The 23,345-nt window shown below is 38.5% G+C and overlaps 1 protein-coding gene across 9 annotated transcripts in view; it reads left to right on the forward strand.

Annotated features, from left to right (window-relative positions):
- CREB5 (cAMP responsive element binding protein 5) overlaps positions 1-23,345 on the forward strand; it is a 329,430-nt gene that overhangs the window by 212,033 nt on the left and 94,052 nt on the right. For all 9 annotated transcript variants that reach the window (XM_042471161.1, XM_042471160.1, XM_042471163.1 and 6 more), the window contains 2 exons: positions 16,544-16,670; positions 20,783-20,893. In XM_042471161.1, the coding sequence (XP_042327095.1) occupies positions 16,544-16,670; positions 20,783-20,893 (238 nt within the window). The remainder of the gene's footprint in view (positions 1-16,543; positions 16,671-20,782; positions 20,894-23,345) is intronic.

Raw genomic sequence — 23,345 nt, forward strand, 5'->3', positions numbered from 1 at the left:
AATTTGCCCAAAGAGTGAGCAATAAGTATGCATAGAACGGCACAGTTAAACTGCAACCCTAGCATGCTTTGTGCCTCTAATGATTTTATTTTGTATTCTCATTTTTCTTTTTTTGAGATTTTCTCCAAACCTCTTTTAACATCTTGAACAGTAAAATCCCATGACACAATGTGACTTCAAATGAATACACATGTATAACCACATCTGGGACATACAATCAAGAAAATAATAATAAAAAACAACAAAGCAGTGAACAAATGGCGTAAACATGGAACCAAATCAATTGAGATTTGGGACTAAATCTTCCCACATAAATTCATTGCTTGAGTCTGGGAAAACAGAATCGGTGACAGATTTTTCTAAAGAGTTTCAACACATTGCAACATTATGGCAGTACTGTACTTCTTGTCAGCAAAATAAAGTTTAAAGCATACATTTATTGAGTCTAAATGTAATACCAAGTACCATATTTTCAATTACTACATTATACCAGAGCTCTGTCATCAACATTGCTCAGATAGGGGCGATATAGATGTAATGTCAAACCAAGGTTTAGTGTTGCATAAGTAAGGGAGGAGTCAGACTTTGGTTCCTCTTTCCATTCCTTCTTCCCAAAACACAGAGGAATGCAAGATCCTATCTTGCTTTGAAGCAAATCTTACTTTGCCATTTTGTCCAAACTATCTTGATTTTATGTTTGCTGTACCATAGTTTAGCAATGTAACATGTCTTGCCTCAAACTAGGATAGAAAATTGTTGATTAAGAATATGTGGAACATCCTCCCAGTTAGCTCTGGCAGGTTAATTCTTCATGTGCCAGGACTTTTAGCCTCTTGTTTTAGTGTACTTTTAAAACTACTCCTGTTCCAATATTATTCATATTTTATTCAATATATGAGGCTTTATATCACTGTCTCTGGTTATCTTGATTTTTATATTATATTTCATAATATATGTTTGGTGGTTCTTCAGGTGTCTGTTGTTAGTGCTCCTGGGTATGGAAATAAAACTTCAGAATATAAAACACTCCTCCTCTTCTTTTGATGATGTCAAGATATATTATTTTACCTTGACATTTACTGGGTCTGGTCCTGTGTGTCACTCAGCCTTTGGTATTATCAATAAAATTCAGCTCAACTCAGTTAAATAAAACAAGCATTATACATGTTGCTATTTCTCTTTCTTTATATCTTGATTTCTCATACAAATTTCTCCCTGAAATGTGGAGGGCCTGTTAAGTTTTGACTTGTGGTTTCATTTGCTGAGCTGTGATAGGGAATGCTGCTTACCATGGAGAGTTGATATGACTTGTGAAGGTGAGTTGAGAAGTGCAACTGGATTCACAGTTGTTGTTGCAAATTGACCAGAGTTCACTGTTTCCAATTTTCCACTTATTTAGCCTTTGTTTCACAATACTGTTGGTGAGATTTTAATGCATTCTGAGGCCACGTTCACTGGGAAGGCTTTTCCCAGATCCTTTTGCTCCCTGGGGCTCAGAAGCAAATTTAGAGTTTCCTATTAGAACCACAGGCATTCCTCAAGCCTCTCACATGGCTGTGTAGTTTCCAATCGAGCTGCACCAGAACCTGCTAATCATTTGGAATTTTTGGCCCCTTGGGAACCTGGAGGTCAATAAGGATATTTCTTTAAAAACAAAAAACCACAGTGATTCTAAAGGCTAGATTACAGTTGGCTCTCTGTTTTTTCAGCTTTATATTTACTTAATGGAATTTGTGTGGGTTAATGCACTTATACACAGTCAAGCATAGTTTGAATGCCACCTGGCCTATTAGACCATATAAAACTATTTAGGGAGATTTGGTATGGTATATGCTTTCTTTAATTATTTTTTTAAAAAAGAATATTCAAACAGTTTTTAAAAAAGAATATTCAAACCACCTGTTCTATACCGACGGTGAATTGTTGCAGAAAGTAGGCCAGTGCTTTAAAACACATCCAATGACACAGAAACAGATCTGGGAGTCCTGGTTGTGTGCACCGAGTTATCCTGATTAGATAGAATATGTATGTTCCACTCAAATACACACGTGCCAAAACCTCCAACAGAGTCTTTTTCAAGACTACAGTATTTTTAAAGATAGTTCACTAAATCTGTATTTGTGTATGTACGGAAAAAGACCTTCCAGATGAAATTGTTGTTCTTTCAACTGTGTTCTCCCACAGCAGGAATCGTCAACTTGTGGCTCTCCAGAAGTTCTTGGACTACAGCTTCTGTGATCCCTCACCATTGATTATGCTGGCTAGGGCTGGTGAAAGCTGCACTCCACTCAGTGAGCTTTATCACACTAGTCAGATCCCGTGGGCAAACGGGAGTTAAATGCGATTTAAACTAAATTCGAATTTAAACAAACTTGCAAATTCAGGGATATTATCACACCGAATTGCTTTCAAAATGAAATAATGTGAAGTTAAACTACAGTTAAGGTGGAGAAAACCATCAACTTTTTACTTTTGGGATGTTACGAAAGTAAAAAGCTGCGGTTTTCTCCACTCTAACTGCGGTTTAACTTCGCGTTATTTCACATTAACTGTGACGTTGTGTGATAAACTTCTGGCATTTCCAGGTTTTCTTCGGGTTAAATTGCGTTTAAATCCCATTTGCCCGGCGGATCTCACTAGTGTGATAAACTCCAGTGGCATCACTAACCAAAGGAGATACTAGTTTTTCATTCCATCAGAAATCTGCCTTTAAAATTGCTTTGTTTTAAAATGGTTGCCTTAAGATCACTGACAGTGTTCTGTCATAATCATTCATTTATAACTATGTGAGACACATTTGGGTATACATTTGAACAGGAAAATTGCTGGTGGGCAAGACTTAACCACCTACTCTTTTCTGCAGCACACTATTGCTTAATAACAATAGTAACAACAACAACAACAACAACAGAGCTTAAGGAAGCATAGCTGTAATGTTAAATGTTAGTGAATTCCAAAACAAGAATTTTCAGGTTCCATTTTGCTTGAAATAGAGTTAGTGTCATTTTATCTATATATTTATAAATCAATGTAAATCTGAATCTCGGCCTGTTTTAATTTACCAGAGTCTTGATGTAACCGATACTCAGAAGTGCAGAGCATTAAGCTTTGTAAAGTGCGATATTATTACAGGGCACATGTCCAATTTTTAAAACACTATATAGATTGGAGACAGATGAGCTTTTCAGAATTATTTTAGGCCCATTTTGATTAAATGCCTCAGATGCAGTTTCCAATGGAAATTAATTTCATTGATGTGAAAACAAATGGACTCCAACCACAAAATCAGCTGCAAGTTCATGTTCAATACAGCACTTGAAAGGGAACAGAGCAAGCTCAAATTGTGACTGGGAAGGAACGCAGAATGGTATATGCTTTGCTGCACAAATAGAATCACTTTGTTAAACTCCACATTGGAGTCTTTTGTGTACGTGTAGGAGAGTATGTAAGTGATGGGGGAGGGAGTTTGGAGATGGGTAGGAAAGAGATCAATGCAGGGTGCCATGAGATAATAATAAATGCTTTTCTGTAGAGATCTGTCTTTTTGCTGTCAAGAGTTGTTGGTATGCATAATTGTTCAGTATTTCTTTTAAAATATTGGCCATATGTTTCAGATATTTATGTTTTTAGTCTGTTGCCTGTGAGCTCAATGGCAGACAGCTGACATTTGTAAGGGACAGTCTGTTGAGCTTCTTACACATGTCCTGCGCTGTGTGTGGAGTACAAGTTGAGTCGCCCTTATCCAAAAGCTTGGAACCAGAAGTGTTTGGGAATTCTGGGGTAGTTTTTTTGTTTTTTCAGATAATGAGATATCTTGGAGATGGGACCCAACTAAAAATAGGAAATTTATTTAGGTTTTGTAGAAACCTTATAAACATAGCCTGAAGATAATTTTATACTTTTAAAAATAATTGAATGCATGAAACAAAATTTGTTTACACTGAATTACTGTATAGCGAAGGTGTCGCTATCTCAGCCACCCATGTGGACAGTTTTGGATTTGGGAGTCATAAAAGCTGTAGTGATTTCTTTCTTGAAGGGAAAATGGAAGAATAAATGCCCAAATCCAAAACTTGGTGGCATATATTGCTATTATCTTCTTATTGTCAATATATTCATCTCTTTTTTTCAAGAAGTTAATAATGCTCTTCATTGAGTTGTGTCATTTTATCCTCTAATAAGTACACAGGATAGGTAAGTTAAGTACAGGGGAAATGACTGATGCAGGGTGTCCCAGTGAATTTCATGGCTAAGCAGATATTTGGAATCAGGTCCAAATGCAGCTCAAGTCCAACATATTGGATTAGTTCCAGACTTTATCCTAAATCAAATTATTGGTTTCCCCTTAAGAAAATCAAGAATGGAGTGGAAGTGGGTTAAATACATGCTCGGTAGTTGATTCAGTAGGTATGCTCTGGTTCAGACTAATAATTGGATGTAGGCCATAGGTGTATTTAAAACTGACCCATTGGAATCATTCAAAGACATAGCCATTTTAGTCTGGAAAATCAGTATGCAAAGAGATCTTGTAGCACCTTGGAGACTAACAGAAAGAAAGAAGTTCTCAGCATGAGATTTTGTAGATTTGAGCTTACTTCTGCAGATAATGTTGTTTGCATGCATCTGAGGAAATAGACTCAAGTCTACGAAAGCTCATGCTACTAACTTATTTTCTTCAGTGAGTCTCAGAGGTGCTACAAGATCCCTTTGCATACCCATTGGAACCATGATCATGTTAGTTTAAGTTAAGGACCATTGTCTTCAGTGTGCATTCCTGACTGGGCATGATAGCTAAGGGTCAGCTGAAGCTGTGATAGATATGAATTCCTTCTGGGAAAGTGAAGTTGAACACTACTTAGGGTTACCGTCAGTCTGGCTTGCATTGTAGCTATGTTTCCTTGGGTCGGAGGATGTTTATGTGAAGTATCACTCATCTCCTTCCTCACGCCATCACTTCTCCACCCCCTTTTCAGATCTTCTGTGCAGATTTAGCAAATAGAGCAGTTCTGCTGTAAGATGTCTGTGTAAAGCAGGTCTTTGAGATCAACTGACAGAAGGTTCAGCAGCAGGAGGACATTTCTTCCAGCAGAAGAAGCTTGAATCTAATCCTACACCTCTTCATCCGCCACATATTTGAACTAAGTTTGCACTGCCTGTCTAGATTTATCCCCTTATTTACTTCACAATGCATACAACTCTTATTTATTCAGGACATTTTTATGCTGTTATCTGATCTTCTCACCATGTATGCATCATGTGCTTCACAATGCTTGCTACTAGTGAGCTAAAAATGCTCACAAATGTTCTGATTCTGGACACACTGAAACATTGTTTATTAGGGAAAAAAGTTTAACTACAGTCCAGAAGTGTTTATATTTTTTAATTTATAGATTTTTAAGAAAACATGTGCAAAACCCATTGACTTTTTTGCATATATGATTCTGATTTGTACAAGAACGTTGTGTGTTTTTTAAAAACCTAGTGAATTATTTTTTAAAAACCCTGAAATATAAAGATTATTTTAAAGTGTGCAAAATTGCTTGTAACTAATACCCAGCAGGAACTAATTCACCGCTGCTTGCAGCCCATCCATGTCACATAAAACATGGAGCTGGGCTCCTATTTTTCCAGCTGCTGATACTTGAAAGTATCAAGGATGTGTCTCATGCTTCCAGTTCTGTGCTATTCTGTCCAGTTAGAAACTTGTCAGTATTGACATGTCCCTGAGAAAGCCGCAATTTGGGGGGCTTCTGCTAGTTAAAATGTATGGTACATACCAGGCCCCTCATACAGTGAGATAGGGATGGTGTTTCCATCTTTAATTGGCTCAAAGTCAGACAACTATCTCTAATTTGGAGGAAGGGTTTCTGCAACTCTGACCTTAAAATCCATCACAGTTGGGGGACAGTGAAAACACGTGCTGTCATCTTTGACATTTTAATTGAAAAGAAAAGCTTATACAGGTTTTAACCTTAAGCAGTGTGTTTTTACAAGTGTACGTGGAGAAATAATCTGTCACTGCAGAGCAGGCTGGGTACCACAGGAATTGGCTTAGTGGCTGAACAATCCTATATTAGCTCACACACCTTGCCTTGTTCCATGCCTCAATAGTTTTTTTAGTTGAAATGCTTTGCCTAGAGGCATACCATTATTATTATTATTATTTTAAAAAAAAGGAGACTCTGCTTGCTTAAAGTCTGGAATTATTAACTCATGGTAACAAGCCTGCACTGGAGAAACTGTTGAGTCTTTGTTTTCATGCGTCTACTGTAATTTGCCTTCTCATTTTCAGAGGAAAATCTCAGCTTTGTTTGGGAAGTTGGTGCTGAAATACATAATCACATCAAACATTATTTGAAATATTTGAACAGTAAAACCAGGTTTAAAGGAAAATTTACATGGCTTTTCATAAAAGTATGAACAAAAAAAAAATCGGTTGCCCTTCCAGGTATCTCTTATTGGTGAGTTTATTCCTGGCTAAAAACTGGGCTCTGAAATAGTTGTGTAATTTTGGGGACTGGTGGACAAAAAGGATATTTCTCTCTCTCTCTCTCTCTCTCTCTCTCTCTCTCTTTGATAATTAAATCACATACGATAGTTTTTTTTAAAAAATGTATATCAATATTATTCTAAGGGCAGAACACGATGAGATGGGAAATATAGAACTTGCAGTCACATCAGTTATTTTAAAAGAAAAGAGCAGGTGCTCTGGAAGAGACTGTTTTCATTGAGACCAAAGATCACTCTAAAGGGCGTGTTGCCCTCACCATTTTCTTCTTCACCTCCCATCCCATCCTGTCCTTTCCCCTAAATTTCAGGCCATATGGGATCTGTCTTTACTCTGGAGTAGGCTTTGTCAATGTGGTTCCTCTAGATATTTCAGACTGCAATCGCCATCAGTTCCGGCTACTCAAGAGTATGTCATCATAATGTGTAATAGCCTGACCACAGTAGATATTCTTAAATAAAGTTGTTGTGGTGTGTGCATCTGTGCTTTACTGTTTATTAGAAGAGATTTACAATTAAGAATAGTAGCTTACAATTAAGAATAGGCATAATAACAATGTCATGGATCCTGGAACAGGTGGGCAGTAGTGCTGAAGCTCCTCTTAAGATTAGACTGAGCCCTCCTCCACAATAATCTGGCAAAACTGGAGGACCAAGGCACTTATGCAATTGAGTCTTCTCGGGCATTTTCAATCAGAAGTGTACCAAGAAATATTAAGATGGTGGTTGTTGTTTAGGTGTTCTGTGAATAATAAACTGCTATACACATTTAGGAGATTATCATACGAGGGGGGGAGGGGGGAGTAAAAGGCATACCCCTGGCAAAGTCACACAATCGTGCTGAAGATTTTCAGACACATCATGCTTATCCAGAACGTAACCCATGAAGATCCAGAAATGCTCCAGCAACAAACTATTCATGGGAAGTCCTGGGAATGGTTTATTGCTGGAGCATTCCTGGATCTTCATGGGTTAAGTCCTGGATAAACATAATGTTGGCTGAAAATCTTCAGCACAGTCACATGAACTTTGCAGGGAATATGCCTTTTTCTTACCCAGTTCCCCCCCCCCCATCTGATCATCTCCATACTTGGGAGTAAGCTTTATTGAGCACATGGAGACCACTTATCTGTAGTCAAAAGTAACAACAATTTCCTTGTCAATGTTGAGCTCTCCCAACCTCAAAACAATGTTGTGGTCTCCAAACAATTCCCATACAAATTAAAAAATATTCACCCATACCAATTAAACCACAAAACAGCAATAACACTAATATCAATATATACAAACAATATAATTTAGTTTTAAATATATGTATTAAAAAGAGGCTTGTTTCTTCCTTCCCTCCTTCTCTCACTCCCTCAACCAGAAAACGTTGAAATGATTGCTACCTGATCATACCATGTTCATACCATACCTAAGAGGCAGCCAGATATTCTAGCTTTTTGTATTGAGCACAATAGCTTACACAGTTAGTGGCATAGTGAGAAGAATTAAATAGTAAATTGTATGCTCTTGAAATGAGGACCTCCAATGTACAATGCATGCTCTTAATAAGTGCTCTACCAAATTTTCACAAGGGCTGATTTTTAATGCAAAAATCAGGGGTTTGATGCCTTTAAGAAACTGGAAAAACTGAAACTCTGGAGAAAAAGATAAATGCCCATGATAGTCTTTATGTGTTTCTCCTCCCCCATGCCTGTTTGCAGCCTCAGAATAGTTCTTCTTCAGTTCCGTCTGCCTCATGGTATGATCAAATAGTGATCAGCCAATCAATTGGAGCAAACAGTGCCCTCCCATTGATCTCACTTCAGTGGTCCTAGTTGCCCAGGCAAATTATGATACTTGTAATGCCATATTCACCTCACATAATTATATGTTGGTACAGAATGTGGCTGAGGATGTGGCCATTTCCCATCTACACTGCATTATTTTCAGTGGCTTATGCATACATATGTATGTTGGATTTATATACCAATCCATGCCCTGTTCCATACCAGAAACGCAAGATGGACAACATTGGCATCAGGTGTAACATTATGTTTTCGATGGTGTACTTGCTTTCATGTGCACTGGGACACACTTGCCTTCCATTATTGTCAAGATACTCCTTTTTTTTTTCTATACATGCACATGTACTAGTAAATATACATTATGGAGAGAGGAACACATACTGTTACATCTTTCTGACAATGGGAGAATAAAGACTGGCTAACATCCTTGAAAAAGGAAGAAAGAAAGCAATTTGTATAACAAGTTATTGCCCAGAAAAATTCAAGAGGAGAACAAAGTGTTCAAACCCACTTAGCTATTTTTGAAGATTATCACACTAAGGCTTACTATCTGTGAAATGTCCCTGGATCATTGGGGAAGCACACATGTATTAGCCTGGCGCACTTCCTTACTGTCATGAATTGTCAGCTCCCTCTAGTGTCATGGAATAATTAAGGGAGAGTGACTTTTCTCTTAACGGAAACTTTGCGTTAAGAGGAAAGTCACTCTTCCTGAATGATTACATGACACTAGAGGGAACTGACGATTCCATGACGCTGAGGAAACGTGCCAGGCATTCATACACACCTGCTTCCCCAACAATCCAGGGACGTTTGACAGATGGTAACTCCTAGTGTGATAATCCTCATAATGTCTATTGCCTTTGCAATAGTTGTTTCTTGTGTTGATTCCTTCTTCTCATACTGTGTAGAATTCTTTTTCACTAGATTGTTTTGCTATGGAGAAGAGCTATCTCACTGGTAGAGCCAACTTCAGTTCTCAGCTTCACTCAACAGCTTCAATCCCTGCCTGAAAACTTAATGAGCATCATCTAGTCTTGACAATATTGGGCTAGATAGACCAAATGATCCTGTTAAAAAATTGGTTTGTCACTAAGTGTGAATGAGCCCTACATATTTTATGTTTGGTAGAGTTGATCTGTGTCATCATTATATTAATAGGTGCCAAAATGTGTACAGCAGGCATTTTTCTATTCATTCCAACACATGTTTAATATGTGAGAAGATTACAGGTTACAGATAAATAGATACATTCCTAGCTTCTTAAAAGCTTCTCATAATGCAATGCTGCCAAAGAGTTGCATTTTTGTTCAGTCATGCTTTCTTAGTAGGAATTTACTCATCTTTATTTGTAGTGCTTAGTACTGAAAGTAAGAAATGAATAGATAAGGAAGAAGTACAGGAGCTACTCTTTAGGAATGGTCGTATACAGTACAAAATGTTAATAAGCCTCTACTAGCATTGTCTGTCATTACTATATGATGCAGCTGCCTTTAGAGTCAATAGTATGAAGACCAGCCTAAGGCTTCTTGCTACTTGAGGTGAAAGGTGAGGGACAAAGACAAGGAAGAATTATGAGAGCCATTAGATATACAGAAACTGACTGTTATTTGCTTCTTAGCTCTATACTGGCTACAGGATATCATTTCCCCACCACATTTGAAAATAGCAGACTAGTTTAGGGGATCAAAGCAAGCCATCAGGCATGCATAGTTGTGTCCTCCAACAAAGTGGAGTAGCCAGGGGACTCAGGAGGTAATGGCCAAGAGAGTCAGGACCACTCTGCCTAGTGGTAGCATCAGTCTCAACAATATGGGAACATATGATACTACAGCACGAGACTTCAATATGTCTGGCCCCAAATCTATGTCACCTCTGCATTGTGTACAGTATCCAGCACAATGTTGTTGTGGTGCATTGAAGACAGGAAAACTGATAATCTGCAAAGTTCAACTTTTTACAAACTAAACAAGGATCTTTGTCCCTTCCCTGCCAGCTGTTTATGAGAACTGGTTTACTTCAGTTTTCCAGTCACACAGTTTCATGGGTGTCAAGCACATTGATTCATTGGACCTAACACTATAAAACACCTCGGAATCATCATGTGCTCCCCTGCCAATTTCGGTGTTAGACCGTAATGCACATAATTTCTTTTATTAATGAGTATAGGCAAAATTGGACCCTGAAATTCAAAAGTGCATGTTTTTCCATCTAGGAAAGCCCTGGAAAGTTCCAAGGTGCTACCAAGAAAAAAACACACCCCAACAAAAACAGTAATTTCCCAACTGCAAAGCAAATGCAGACTTGCAGAACTAAGCAGAGCTGAGGGTGAGAGTGAGGACAGCAAGGTAGCTTATTTGCTATTTTTTAATATATACAAATAATTTCCTTTTTACCCAAGACCCCTATTCCCAGGCTCATTAAATCAATTTCAGAAAACATTTTGGCTCTGGAACATGTAAGTAAAATTCCAACCATATGGACTCTGGAGGATTACCTGTACAAACGGCACAAGTCAAGCCAAAACAAGTTTCTGTCAAATGGCCTAACACCTAAGTTTATTATGAAGGTAGAAAATTCTATAACGGGCCTGTACACAGTACAGAAAGGCCTGGTTGTAGAGCTCCAAGCACTTATTCTGGAGGCTGCTTGTTTTATGTCAGACACCTTGAGAATCAGGTTCCCCTGATTCTTAAGGTTGCGTAAATTGTGTAGAATAACAAGTCTTAAAAAATGGGGTGGGGGGGATTGCATAGGTTGTGTAGAATAACAAATGTTGGGGGGGGGTGTTAAAGCCAAGTCATTGATTCATATAATCTGCCAATCTCAAAATGTCTCATTCAGTCACAGAGGATATTGTGGAGTAAAGCCCCAGTGTAATCTTCTTCTTGATGGGTGTTTAAAAGTTCTGTTTTTTTGCTTTTGTCCAACAATTGCTTCTGATCTCAGAATTGCAGGATAGCTTTTGTACTGAGAATAAAATTAAAATTTTACTTTCTGATGTGGCTCAGGCTCCAGTGATCATCAGAATTATTCATCAATATTTGTTTCACTTTTTACCTAAAAAGAATGCTTCTGGAAGTTACAACTAACTGCATTTGAAGCACAGAACAAACATCAGTTAAAAAGGCAACAATAAAAAAGCAATTTAATTCCTATTTTTCAGTAGCACTATTCATGAATATACTCAAGATTGCCAATTCCTAACTCCAAATTTTTTAAGTATCATTTTTTTAACTGTTGTTGTTAGTGGTGTCAAATAATAAACAGCCAAATGTGTATCTTACATTTTTAAAGTGTTATTAAAATACTATCAAAGTTGCAGAATTCAAAAAGAATAACAATAAAGAAAAGAAAAAGTAAAGAAAGGAAGAAAAGAAAAAAAGATTAAAAAGACCCTTGTGATTCAGCCTTTCAATTGGCAGAAGACAGTGGTTTTGACAGATTTTCCACCTTTTCTTTACAGTTAACATTTTTGTGTAATCTATTGGCAGTTTGGGGATTTTCGATATGGTAATTGTAGCAATAATTTATATTTAGTCTCTTTTCCATAATGTCAGTAAAATAGTGTAACTAAGGAATTTATCGCACACGTTTTGTAGCCCGATCTGTGCATGGGATGGGATCGGAGTGAACTGGGGAGAATGGGTTTTGTCAATCATGAAATTGCTGCTGTGCCACCAGCCGACCACCACCCGTCACCGAGCTGTGCTTAGCCAGATGATTTTGCAAGGACGGAAAGCTTCCATCCTTGCAAAATTGGCAGAATAAGCATGGCTTGGGGATGGATGGTGGTCGGCCGGCCGGCAGCATAGAAGCAATTTCATGAGCAATAAAACCCATTCTCCCCCGTTCCGTCCAAATCCCATCTCATGCACAGATCAGGCTACAAAATGTGTGTGATAAACTCCTAACTTTCCACAAAAGATATTACTTTTGTGTATAAAAGCAGTCCCTTAGGAATGATGACTGGTTAACAAATTCTTCTTTTCTTTTACATTTATCTATTACGTTTTCTTATTAATGGGGGGCTTAAAATGATGGGAGGCATTTTGGCTTCAAAATCACACAATTTTTTTTTAAAAAAAAATTCTTAAGAAGATCTAAAGAAATAAGTACCAAAGTACAAAATTACAAGAGTAATACAATGACTTGTATTTCTTTTTTTAAAAGTAACATTAACTATAGGGTGTGTGTAAAAAGTTACCTAGCAAATTACTTTTAAAAAGTAAATTTCCAAGATGTCTGTAATGTGAAGAAAGCCTTTGAAAAAAAAGTTGCAGAGACCTGTTGGATTAATTTTGACACCACACAAAACCACAATGAATCTTGTGTATAGTTTCTTAATGGGATTTCTAAGTCTCTGGCATCCCAAAGCTTGAGACTCACAAGATGAGGCCGTGATAATGTCATAAACTGAGGCCTGGTGATGTCACACTAGTGAAGCCATGGGATTGCTGGCTTTGGAAAGACAAAAATCTATTATCAGGGCTAGAGTAATGTGTAATGTAAGAATATTTTTTGGATAACGGAATCCTTAGCATATGTTTCATTGAATTGCTGGCCAGTGTAATTTCTTGTTTCCAATAAAATCACAGCAGACAGAATGAACTAAATCTAAATGAAACATTACTGGAAGATGTAAGACACAGAACTCATATCCAGTCACTGTGGTTTAGATTCCCTGGCAAGTAAGGCCACTTTTGGCAGACCAACAATACAGTATGTATAGCAGAATTAATTTAAAATAGTCATACAAAATGATGATATGGTTGCTTTATTTTAAAAAAAAATCCGGAGGATCAACAGACATTTGGTGCAGTTACATGAAAATTGTGCTGCCTTCTATCTAATCTCACACACAACACAGTGTTTTAACACAAAGGTTTCCAGAAGATGTCTCCATGCTCATCCTTCTTCTCCTTGCTTTTTATCATTTCTATTAGAGGAAGTACTTAAAAATTAAATGTTCTGAGGATATTAATTTTAAATCTCTCCATTTGTATCAAGCCTGAACTTAAGCACAGGGATTGCCCCACTGTAATTTAATATTTTTCTGACCATATTGTTCAAGGTTTAGGTCAGGACAATTTATGAAGTAACAATCAGGCTAAAGGAAAATTAACTATGTGAGCAGGATTGTACCCACATAGTATTCTTGGTTTGAAAATGTCACATAGGACTACACTGGCCTGGATAATAGGACAGGAAGAGATGCAGCAGATGGTGACAAAACTTACTTGCATAGGTTATTAGATAATATGCGATAGAATATCCTTCTCCAGATGTGATGTACTACAAATCCCATTGCTCCTGGCCAGCAGTCAAGCTGTGGGATTTGTCCTGTGTTCATTTACCAGATGCCAAACTCTAAAAAGAATGCTTTTGACATATCCAGCCACAAAACATTCCACTTGCAGTCAACAGTGAAAGCCAAAATATTTGTGTCATTTTCTGTATCCATCCTGTAATTTCTAATAATACTGTTAACACTGACACATCAGCAGTGCAGTGTGCCGAACGCTCCCTTCTTCCAATGTTAATGTAAACAGATGAGGTTTGTGAGCTCGCTGAGGGTTAATGAGCCATACTAAGCCCTTTCTACCAATCTGTGTCCAGATGCTGTTGCACTGCAGTTCCCATCCACCTTAGCCAAGATAAACAATGATGCGGTGAGGTGGTGAGGTTTTACTTTGATCAGTTCCTGACAGCAATGGTGGGGTTAGGTGAGGAATGGTGGGCGCTGCAGTCCAAAACATCTGGAAAGCTACAAATTGCCTACCCCTGTTTTATAGCAATCACATATATTTGATTTAAAAAAAAACATCTAAGGAGTAGCAATTGATCAAAGTAAAAAAATGTAGAATACTGGCACAGCATCAGTCAGCCTAGATTGCCACGTAAAGGGAGATGGTGGGGTTTTTTTGCTGTTGTCCAAGTATCCTTTGGATATTCGGCTACAGAGAGAGAGAGAGAGAATGAGAGAGAGAGAAAGTCTTCTAGATTCCTCTACCCATCCAGGAACATTTAATTGCAATTCATATGAATGAATAAACCGCTCTGGTTGGTGGAGCTTACCTATAGAAATATGTACACGGGCTTGCATTCTTTAATTTTTTTTTGTATGGAATTACCTATACATCTTTCAGCTTTTTTTATTTGTCATACCAGATAAGTGTGGACGTCTTACTTTGGCACTAAGTGTATATGTGTGCACCAGTACAAAACACAGCTGGTCTTGAATATTGCAGTTATAGATTCATAAGCTACAGATCCATAACATATTCAGTCAAAGAGAGCCAGCGTGGCATAGTGATTTGAGTGTTCAACTGCGATTCTGGAGACCAAGGGTCGATTCCCAGCTTGACCAAGAAACCCACTGGACAAGTTGCATGCTCTCAGCCTTGGACAAGACCTTTAACAAGTCACATGCTCTCAGCCTCAAAGGATGGCAATGGCAAACCTCCTCTGAACAAATCTTGCCCAGAAAATTCCATTATAGGTTCACTTTAGGTTCGCCATCAGTCAGAAATGGCTTGAAGGCACACAATACACACACATGTAGTCTTACTGTAAAATTGTGTAAATGTTTTCCCAGCCCACTTGAAAAACCAGCAGCCAAATTGGGTGAAGAAAGTTATTCGGCTGCCTGTTGGCAAGTAAGGAAGACAATGGTTCCAATACCAGATAGCAAGCCTGCAACAATTAGAAGCAGCCTTGCTCAGAGAGTTGGAAACCTCATAATCCTTGAGACCTGATTAGCAGGTGAACAGACCACCTAATTCCAATCTAAATGCTGGCTATTAAGGTGGACAGGGAGGGTCAGACCAGGAGACACTACTTAGTTACACATACATAACTAAGGCCTGTTACAGACTGCCAAAATAAAGCTGCTTTGGGTCTCTTTGGAGGTATGCTGTTTAAATGATGCATGCATCCTAAGAATCCGGAAGCTGCGCCAAAGCTGCACTCCAGTGCTTAGGAATGGAGTGTGGCTTTGGTGCGACATCCAGACTCTTAGGACCCATGCATCATTTAAATAGCATGCCTCCAAAGAGACCCGAAGCAGCTTTATTTTGGCAGTCTGTAACAGGCCTAAGTAACTGAAGTAGATTATCAGTATATGTATTTTTAAAAAAGGAAGGCGGGGGGACCGTACATGTGTTGCTCTCTTTTTCCCAATTAGTTTAGAGGAGGGGAGGGATCCCAAAAAGCTATTTGTATATAGTCAAGGTAATAGCAGTTGAGTAAAGGGTAAAAAGTACTGCTGTGCATATTCAGTCCTGAGATATTTGGACTGGGATAGAGTGTGTGTGTGTGTGTGTGTGTGTTTCATCATAATTTTCCCTTTATATGAGATATATAAAAGGAAGATGAGATATATTCAAACATCAAGTGGTGTAAGAAAAGCAAGCCTTATGTGTTTATTTACAGTGATGTCCTACATCTTCCTTAAACTCTTTATTTTAAGTTTTCTGCTTATATCACAGACACATTGTTTTATGATCACTTAATGGATTCCTGGCTTCATGTGCAACCACCCAAACAAGAGATGTGCCAGTTGTCTTATAGCATCTGTTTCTATTTTATGTTACACATATTAAGTCCTAAAAGCCGATGTCCTCATTCTGCAAAGGGTGGCAAAAGACAAGTTGCATTTTAAAATGAAAATTAAAAACAACAAATTCTAAGAGCTTGAGTACAACAAGAACAACATATCATCCTTTCTTACAAGAGCTCAGGGTAGTGCACAATTGAAATCACCAGCTGCAAATATCTAAGAACATAAATTGTAATTGTGTAAAATAATAAATTACAAATGTCTATAATTTTAGAAGAGAAAAGCTCCTCACACAAATTCAAAAGCATTATTGATTGCAAATTTATTCAAAACCATTTTTAGTTCCCCAGAGAGTAATGATTTTAGAAAAGTCATCATACAGTAATTACTATAAGGATATAAGTCACAAAATTCACTCTCTGAAAATATTAGATTTGTTTTTTCAAAGAAAATTGATTCAGTTTTAGAAACCTGATCCAATATAAAGTCTTTGCTTCATGCATACACTCACCAAAACTGAAAACAAACTCCCTGAAACTGGGAAATTATTAAGAGCTGAAAATTGAAATACCATATAGATTTTGAGTTTAGACATTCGTCATTTTGAAATGCTACTCTTTTGAATGTGTACGAATCTTTCCCAGGGTATGTTTAAGCCCTGTGCTTCCTCCCTTCATTCTAGGCCTGTTCCAGGCTCACTATCTTCATTACTGCACCTGCACAACCGGCAACGACAGCCCATGCCTGCATCTATGCCTGGGACTTTGCCGAATCCTACCATGCCTGGATCCTCTGCAGTGTTGATGCCTGTAAGTATGCACTGTATGTGTGTAAAAGTAGAGGAGAATTTGTAACATATTATTAACTCTCATATAACAGTACTGTAAAGGCACCAGATCCTGTGTGATCTTAGAAGCTAAGCAGGTTTAGCTCTAGTTAATACTTGAATGGGAAGACCACTAAGGTGTTGTTGGCTATATTTCAGAGGAAGGAGTTGGCAAAACCATCTCTTATATATTCCTTGCCCTATGAAATTTATGAGGTCACCATAAATTAACAGGTGAATTTAAGGCACATACAAGCATACACATGCAGCAGAACACATTTTAGTCCTTCATTCATATATTTTCTTGCTGAATCTACAAAGAATCTGGCCTACAATGTTATGACAATGACAGGCATCCTTTCAGTGACATGCATGCACATTGGTGTGGCTTATGCATGCATTTGTCCTATTAGGGCCGGGGCACATGGAAATACAGTGGTCCTTCCACATTCCCTAGGGTTAGGGGTGAACGATTCCCATGAATGTAGACAAACTGCAAATAAAAAAACACTATTCTTTTTACCTGAGAAAATGCTTCTCTAGGAATCTCCAGGTCCTCCAGTGAAACTCTGTGGTCAGTGTCTGCCAGAAGTTGATCATAGAATCATGCTGAAGGATGTACAAATGCCTAAAGAAGTATTTTCTCTAGTATCTTAGGTTCTCCAGCACAACTCTATGGTCAACTTCTCACAAAGTTGTGCTGGAGAACCTAAAGATTCCTAGACAGAATAGATTAATGCTAACCAGAAATAATCAAATCCACAAAAGTCAAAGCTGCAAATGTGGAGGGCCAACTGTATTCTCTTATCCTTGCACTCTATTCCAAAACCTCCCCCTGGCTCCACACAGCTCTCAAGCTGGAGGTTCAGTTGCTTATCACTGGGAAGTGAAGGGAGGGTGGAAGCAATTCAAACTATGAAGATATGGGTGTTCTAAGTCCTGCAGGGGAAGGAAGAGAAGGGTGTACTCCATTGGTGAGTGTGCTTTCTCCTCTCCCCTGCAACTGAGTGCAGCTGCCACAACATGGTCCGAATCACTTCTCCCTTCCTTCATTCCCCATCAGTAACACCTGTAGGGGTTTCCCAGGGTTTACTGGAGGAAAGAAGGATACAGAATTGTAATGGTGGATCTATGCAGACTTAAAATCTTGTCTATTGTCACCTGCAACATTCTATAATAATTATCTTGAATTTGAGACAGATTCCATGTGCGGTTTTCTTTTCCTTTCAAACTAAAAACAACTTTGACAAAAATTGCTCCAAGAAATTCAGTGCTTTCCCCCCTTGGCATTTTGTTTGCTTTTGGTCCCAGCATATATAACAGTGAATTAGTGAACCATGATTCAGAGAAGGAGACGTGACTCTGGTTATCGACCTCCCTTCAGAATGCAGATAGGGTGGGGCACTGGAATCCTCAGTGAGTTCAGGAAATACAATAAGGGTACATGATCATAGCCCTAACTGCACTGTTAACCCTATTGCTAGTTTTCAGTATACTGGATTTCCAATGGGGCCAGAAAGTAACCAACAAGAGACTCAATGCAACTTCTTTTATCCTGTTGTAATGAGCCCTGGTGGTGCAGTGGTTAAATGCCTGTACTGCAGCCACTCACTCTCAAACCATAAAGTTGTGAGTTCAATACCAGCCAGGTCTCAAGCTCGACTCCGGCTTGCATCCTTCCAAGGTCGCTAAAATGAATACCCAGCTTGTTGGGGGCAATTAGTTTACAGTTGTAAACCGCTTAGAGACTGCTGATGCAGTATGAAGCAGTATATAAATGAAGCTGCTATTGCTACTGAAGCTGCTAATAGTGGGAAATAAAAGCTAACTGTACTCAACCTGCACTTGCAGTTGAACTATCTGCTCCAAAAGTCATTTATTTTACAATTAAAATTGTGACCATTGTTAAAGCTGGACTTGCCACTTCATTTCCATACACAAAGGATTTTGAATTTGAATTGACATCCTCACACACCAATAATGTATATAGGTCTGTCTCTGGCTTTCCATTCCACCAAATGTATCTGAGGAAGTAGACTTAAGTCTACAAAAAGAAGTTCTGCCAACATTTTTTTCCAGTAAGTCTCAAAATTGCCACAAGATTGCTCTACATACTGATTCTTCAGCTATATATTTAAGTACAGGTTGAATATCCCTTATCCGTAATTGCACTTTAAATCTCAAGATATATTTGTAGCAACAGTACAACAAATTATATATTACGTTTGACACATATTATTATTATTATTATTATTATTATTATTATTATTATTATTATATGCACTGTCCCAAAAGTTCCATGCATCCAATGCAGTGCCAGTTCAGGACTTGATTTCAGGACTTTTCTGACTGTGCTGCTCAATATTAGATGTAAAATAGTGTTCAGTACACCAGGTGAAACAGGGGAAGAAGGGGGAGGGGGGAGAAGAGCACTTGGAGAGAAACTTAGGCAGACAAGCTGTGTGGGCTGGAGTATGTGCTGCAGGCCAGGCCCAGAGGCCAGCAGGGCAGCTAAGGTGGCATATGGAGCCTCCTCTGTCTCTTTGCTTCATCTGGGCAATTGTCGATAGTAATACCAATGAAATCACACCAGCTTGGGCACCCACAGTAGTGGTGGTGGCAGCAATGGCTCTGGGAAAGATGTTCAGTTCCCCACTCCCTACCAGAGCAGGTATAGGGGCAGCCCAGCAGAGCAACTGCAGGATGGAGGAGTTCACCTAAATTTGTGCCCAATTTCCCTATGGCCAAATGTCTGTCCCTTACATGATTTAATCTCAAAGCATATTTTCAAATCTTTTAGTTCAGCACAGCTTTGTTCCTGTTGTACATTTCTGATGTTCAATGAAATTTGGATTCTTTTGACCCTTAATCCCATTACACCAGTTACTTTGCACTGTAGCTGCCAAACTTGTTTGCCAACCTAAAAGTCCTTGTCGCTATTTCAGTCCTGAAGCAGCTGATCAATTAAAGTCCAATATATAGCAGCAGTGGAAGGATAACATAGCAAATAAATGCTTTGCTATGTTCTGATGTTGCCCATATCCAATTGTTTTTTCAAGCCAAGAATGGGAGAAGCAGAGCTTGTAAATGTTAGGTGATTTGAATACAATACCCAGCATCATTTCCACTGTCATAGCTGGTGGGGAGGTTTTAGTCCCTTTTCCAAGCATTGAAGCAGCTATGTGTCCCTGTATACATTGCACCTGTTTTTATAGACATTTGTATTCTCAGTTCAGCAGAAAGTATGTTTTTAATGTATTATGTTGTTTCCCTGAAAACATTTCAGTACTGTCTGGATAAATAGTTCTTGTGCATTTCTCACACAGCACAGCTTGTGGTAACATACTTTTAGTTTTGTTTCTTCCACTGACAGTATTATAACAACGTACATCCATCTAAGGGAGGTGTGTGGACCCCTCCACTCCCCGGATCAAACAACTCCAATGGGAATAGCCTTCAATTTCAAACACTCCAGAACATGCATTTTTATTTATTTCTTCAGCAAGTTGGTGTGGGCTGCCCTGACAGCATCAGCCATAATTTCATACAGTGATGTTTTAAAAGCCACTTGAGCCAGAGTGTTGTTTTCTGAAAGGAAGGAAAAAATCATTACTGAAACTCTCAAAACTGAGTGACTAATTTGTTCTTTTAGTGAAGAGGCAAGTTTCTATTGATTGTTGGGTAACATAATTTCATGGACTTTTTAAAAAACTTCAAATACAGCTGTTGCCATCCTATATGGCCATAATGCTAGTTTCTGGGATGCAGGAGCAGGAGGGAGCTATTCATGCCCTGATTATAGGCTTCCTATAGGCATTTTGTTGGCCTCTGAAGGAGAAGAATGCTACCTTAAATTAATCAGGAGCAGTCCACATGTGGCATTCCAGTTATTGTATTGCAGCTCAAGATCTTTCTGTGGCTAGGGCTGGTGAAAGTTGTGGTCCAACATATGGTATTGTGCTAGTTGTGCACTCTAGGGACAGAGTTCATGTTCTGGAGCAGCCAAGTTTTTTTCCATCTGAAGCATACCAGAATTTGGATTGTTGTTTCAAGACCATCTAATTTCTTTTCTCTCTCTTTTTTTTCCTTCACAAGATGGAACGACAAATGTCAATGAACTCCAATATTATGGGAATGCAAGGCCCAAACCTCAATAATCCATGTGCTTCACCACAAGTCCCTCCGATGCACTCTGAAGCCAAAATGGTAATGTGTTGATATGATGCTTACATGCATACATTTAAAAACCTTATTATGTTCCTGTTTTTATGGCCAATCATATGATTGTCTCTCTGCTTAAAGAGGCTCAGGACATCATTTTATCTTACTCTTTTTGGGATTAAAGGATACTGCACATAGTATTTTGGCTGGAGACATTTTCCTGGAATATTTGAAAGTCTGCAGTAGAAAATATTTTGTAAAACTTAAGTAGGCATTAACATTGTTGTGTATGTTATTTTGTGCTGATAGAACTTGCTTAGGCTGGAGAAATCCAGCATTTTTGTTGCCCAAATGATTTTGTTACCTAAGTATGTGAAATAGTTGTGTGTGGAGGGGGGAAATTAAAGCTTTCTCTATGACTTGCACCTGCACAGTGAATTTTGGGACCTCAGAATATGAAATAGTAAAGATGTTAGAATCATTTTACTTCCATAGCATGTCAGTGTTGGAGGTATTCACAATAAATCAGTTCTGTCCCATTTCTTCATGAATCTCCATTACCATAAAATAATGAATTATAATTCTGATGTAAACAGAAATAGAAATTGGAAAGAAATTGGAAAGTTAGTTTTGAAAAAAGTAACATACAAAAAGTAGCTTGTTCTAGATGCAGTTTTATAGTACATTGTTACATTGTTTACTGCATTTCTTGTTATTTGTTTAGATCCATTTTTTGTGCAAAATTATATATAAAACTGTGAAAATGGTATAAAATTTGAAAGATCCCCTCAGAAGGACACCAAAGCCCTTTCCTCTAAAAAACAAAAAGTGCAGTGGGACCTCGGCATCCACTGAGGTTTGGTTCTAGGACTCTCTACGGATACCAAAATCTGTGGATGCTCAAATCCCATAGTAAAATGACATACGGTGGGCCTCCATGTTCACTAGGGTTAGGAGCACAGGGCTTCCATGAAAGTGGAAAAACTGCAAAAAAAAAAACCCACTCTTTTTGCACCTGAGAAAACAGCTCTCTAGGAATCTCTAGGTCCTTCATTGCAACTCTACGGCTAACATCTGGCAGAAGTTGACCATAGAATTGCACTGGAGGACATACAAATGGGAATTTATAAGTCCTCCAGGACCTAGATGCATCTCTAGGACTATCTCTGGTAGGGTCATGCTGGAGTACATAGAGATTCCTAGAGAGAACATATTAAATTCATGAATAATCACATCCACAAAAGTCAAAGCCACAATGTGGGGGGCTGACTATAGTAAAATCCCTTATATAAAATAGCAAAGAGCAAGGTTGGTTTTGAGAAGTAGTTAGTTGAATCCATGGATAAAGAACCCATGGATATGGATGGCCAATTGGAATGAGAAAAATGAATGTGTAAATCCAACTAACTAGTGGACTGGTGATACCAATTAGTGCATTATTATGAGAACAAAATGTCCTTGTGTCTGCTTTATCCATACACACACAACCACAGGTATTATTTTAGTGTATTATTTTCAGTTTCGACTATTTTTGCAGTATAGTCGGCCTTCCATGTTAGAGGGCTAGCCATCCAAAGATTGGAGAATGTGCAGATGGCCCCATGCCATTATCGTCAATGGCAGTGCATGCATGCAGCCATGCCAACGTGTCCATTGATGCTAATAGGTGTTCAGGCCTCATGTTTTTTGGTATCCGTGAAGGGTTCTGGAACCAATCCCCCACTGATACAAGAGCCAACTGTACATGAATTTTGAAATGAATTTGATTTTTTTCAATCAGAAAGCTTTTCTGATCTTCATGTTTATTGATCTCATGGAATTCATGTCAGTTCATATTGGAATTCACAAAACTTAAATTCTCCAGTGAGCCTAAGAAAACAGAAAATCCAGTTTTTGCTCTTCATCCCAAGACTGTTATATACATCTATGTCTCCCTATACACAAAGACACCTATCTTCTGTTTGCATGTACTCAGTACGCCCCTCTAACTCAGCCAATCTAGATACAAATACCCCTTATCCTTGGCCATTGGCTCTGTTATCTTGAGTTGATAGGAGTTGTAGTCAAAACATCTGGAGAGACTCTGGCTGAGATGGCTGCTCTATGACTCCCATCTCATTCCTCATGGCTTACACGTGTAGACATTTGTGACAGTCTTGTGTTGTCAGGATGAAGCTGAAGGACACAGCTCCAGCGTAGGCTGTAGTGATTCCTGAGACTGAGACCAGTTCTGATACTGATTTAGGAAATAAGAAAAACAAATAACCTACCTGAATCAGAGAAGATGTATGCACCAGTACAAAATACATTAATAAATGGGAGACTCTGAGTTGCTTGATGCCTGGGGGTCACATATTGCTACCACATGCTTATAACTGCTCATTAACAAACTGAATGAAAACCATCCTGTGTACTTTTGAAGTTACTGTTGTTTGCAGTAGGTGAAGGGAAGTCTTTGCCTGCCAGCAGATAGGATTCACTGTTATGGTCACATATT

The sequence above is a fragment of the Sceloporus undulatus genome, chromosome 6 (genome assembly GCF_019175285.1).
Source record: "Sceloporus undulatus isolate JIND9_A2432 ecotype Alabama chromosome 6, SceUnd_v1.1, whole genome shotgun sequence".
Classification (NCBI taxonomy): Eukaryota; Metazoa; Chordata; class Lepidosauria; order Squamata; family Phrynosomatidae; genus Sceloporus; species Sceloporus undulatus.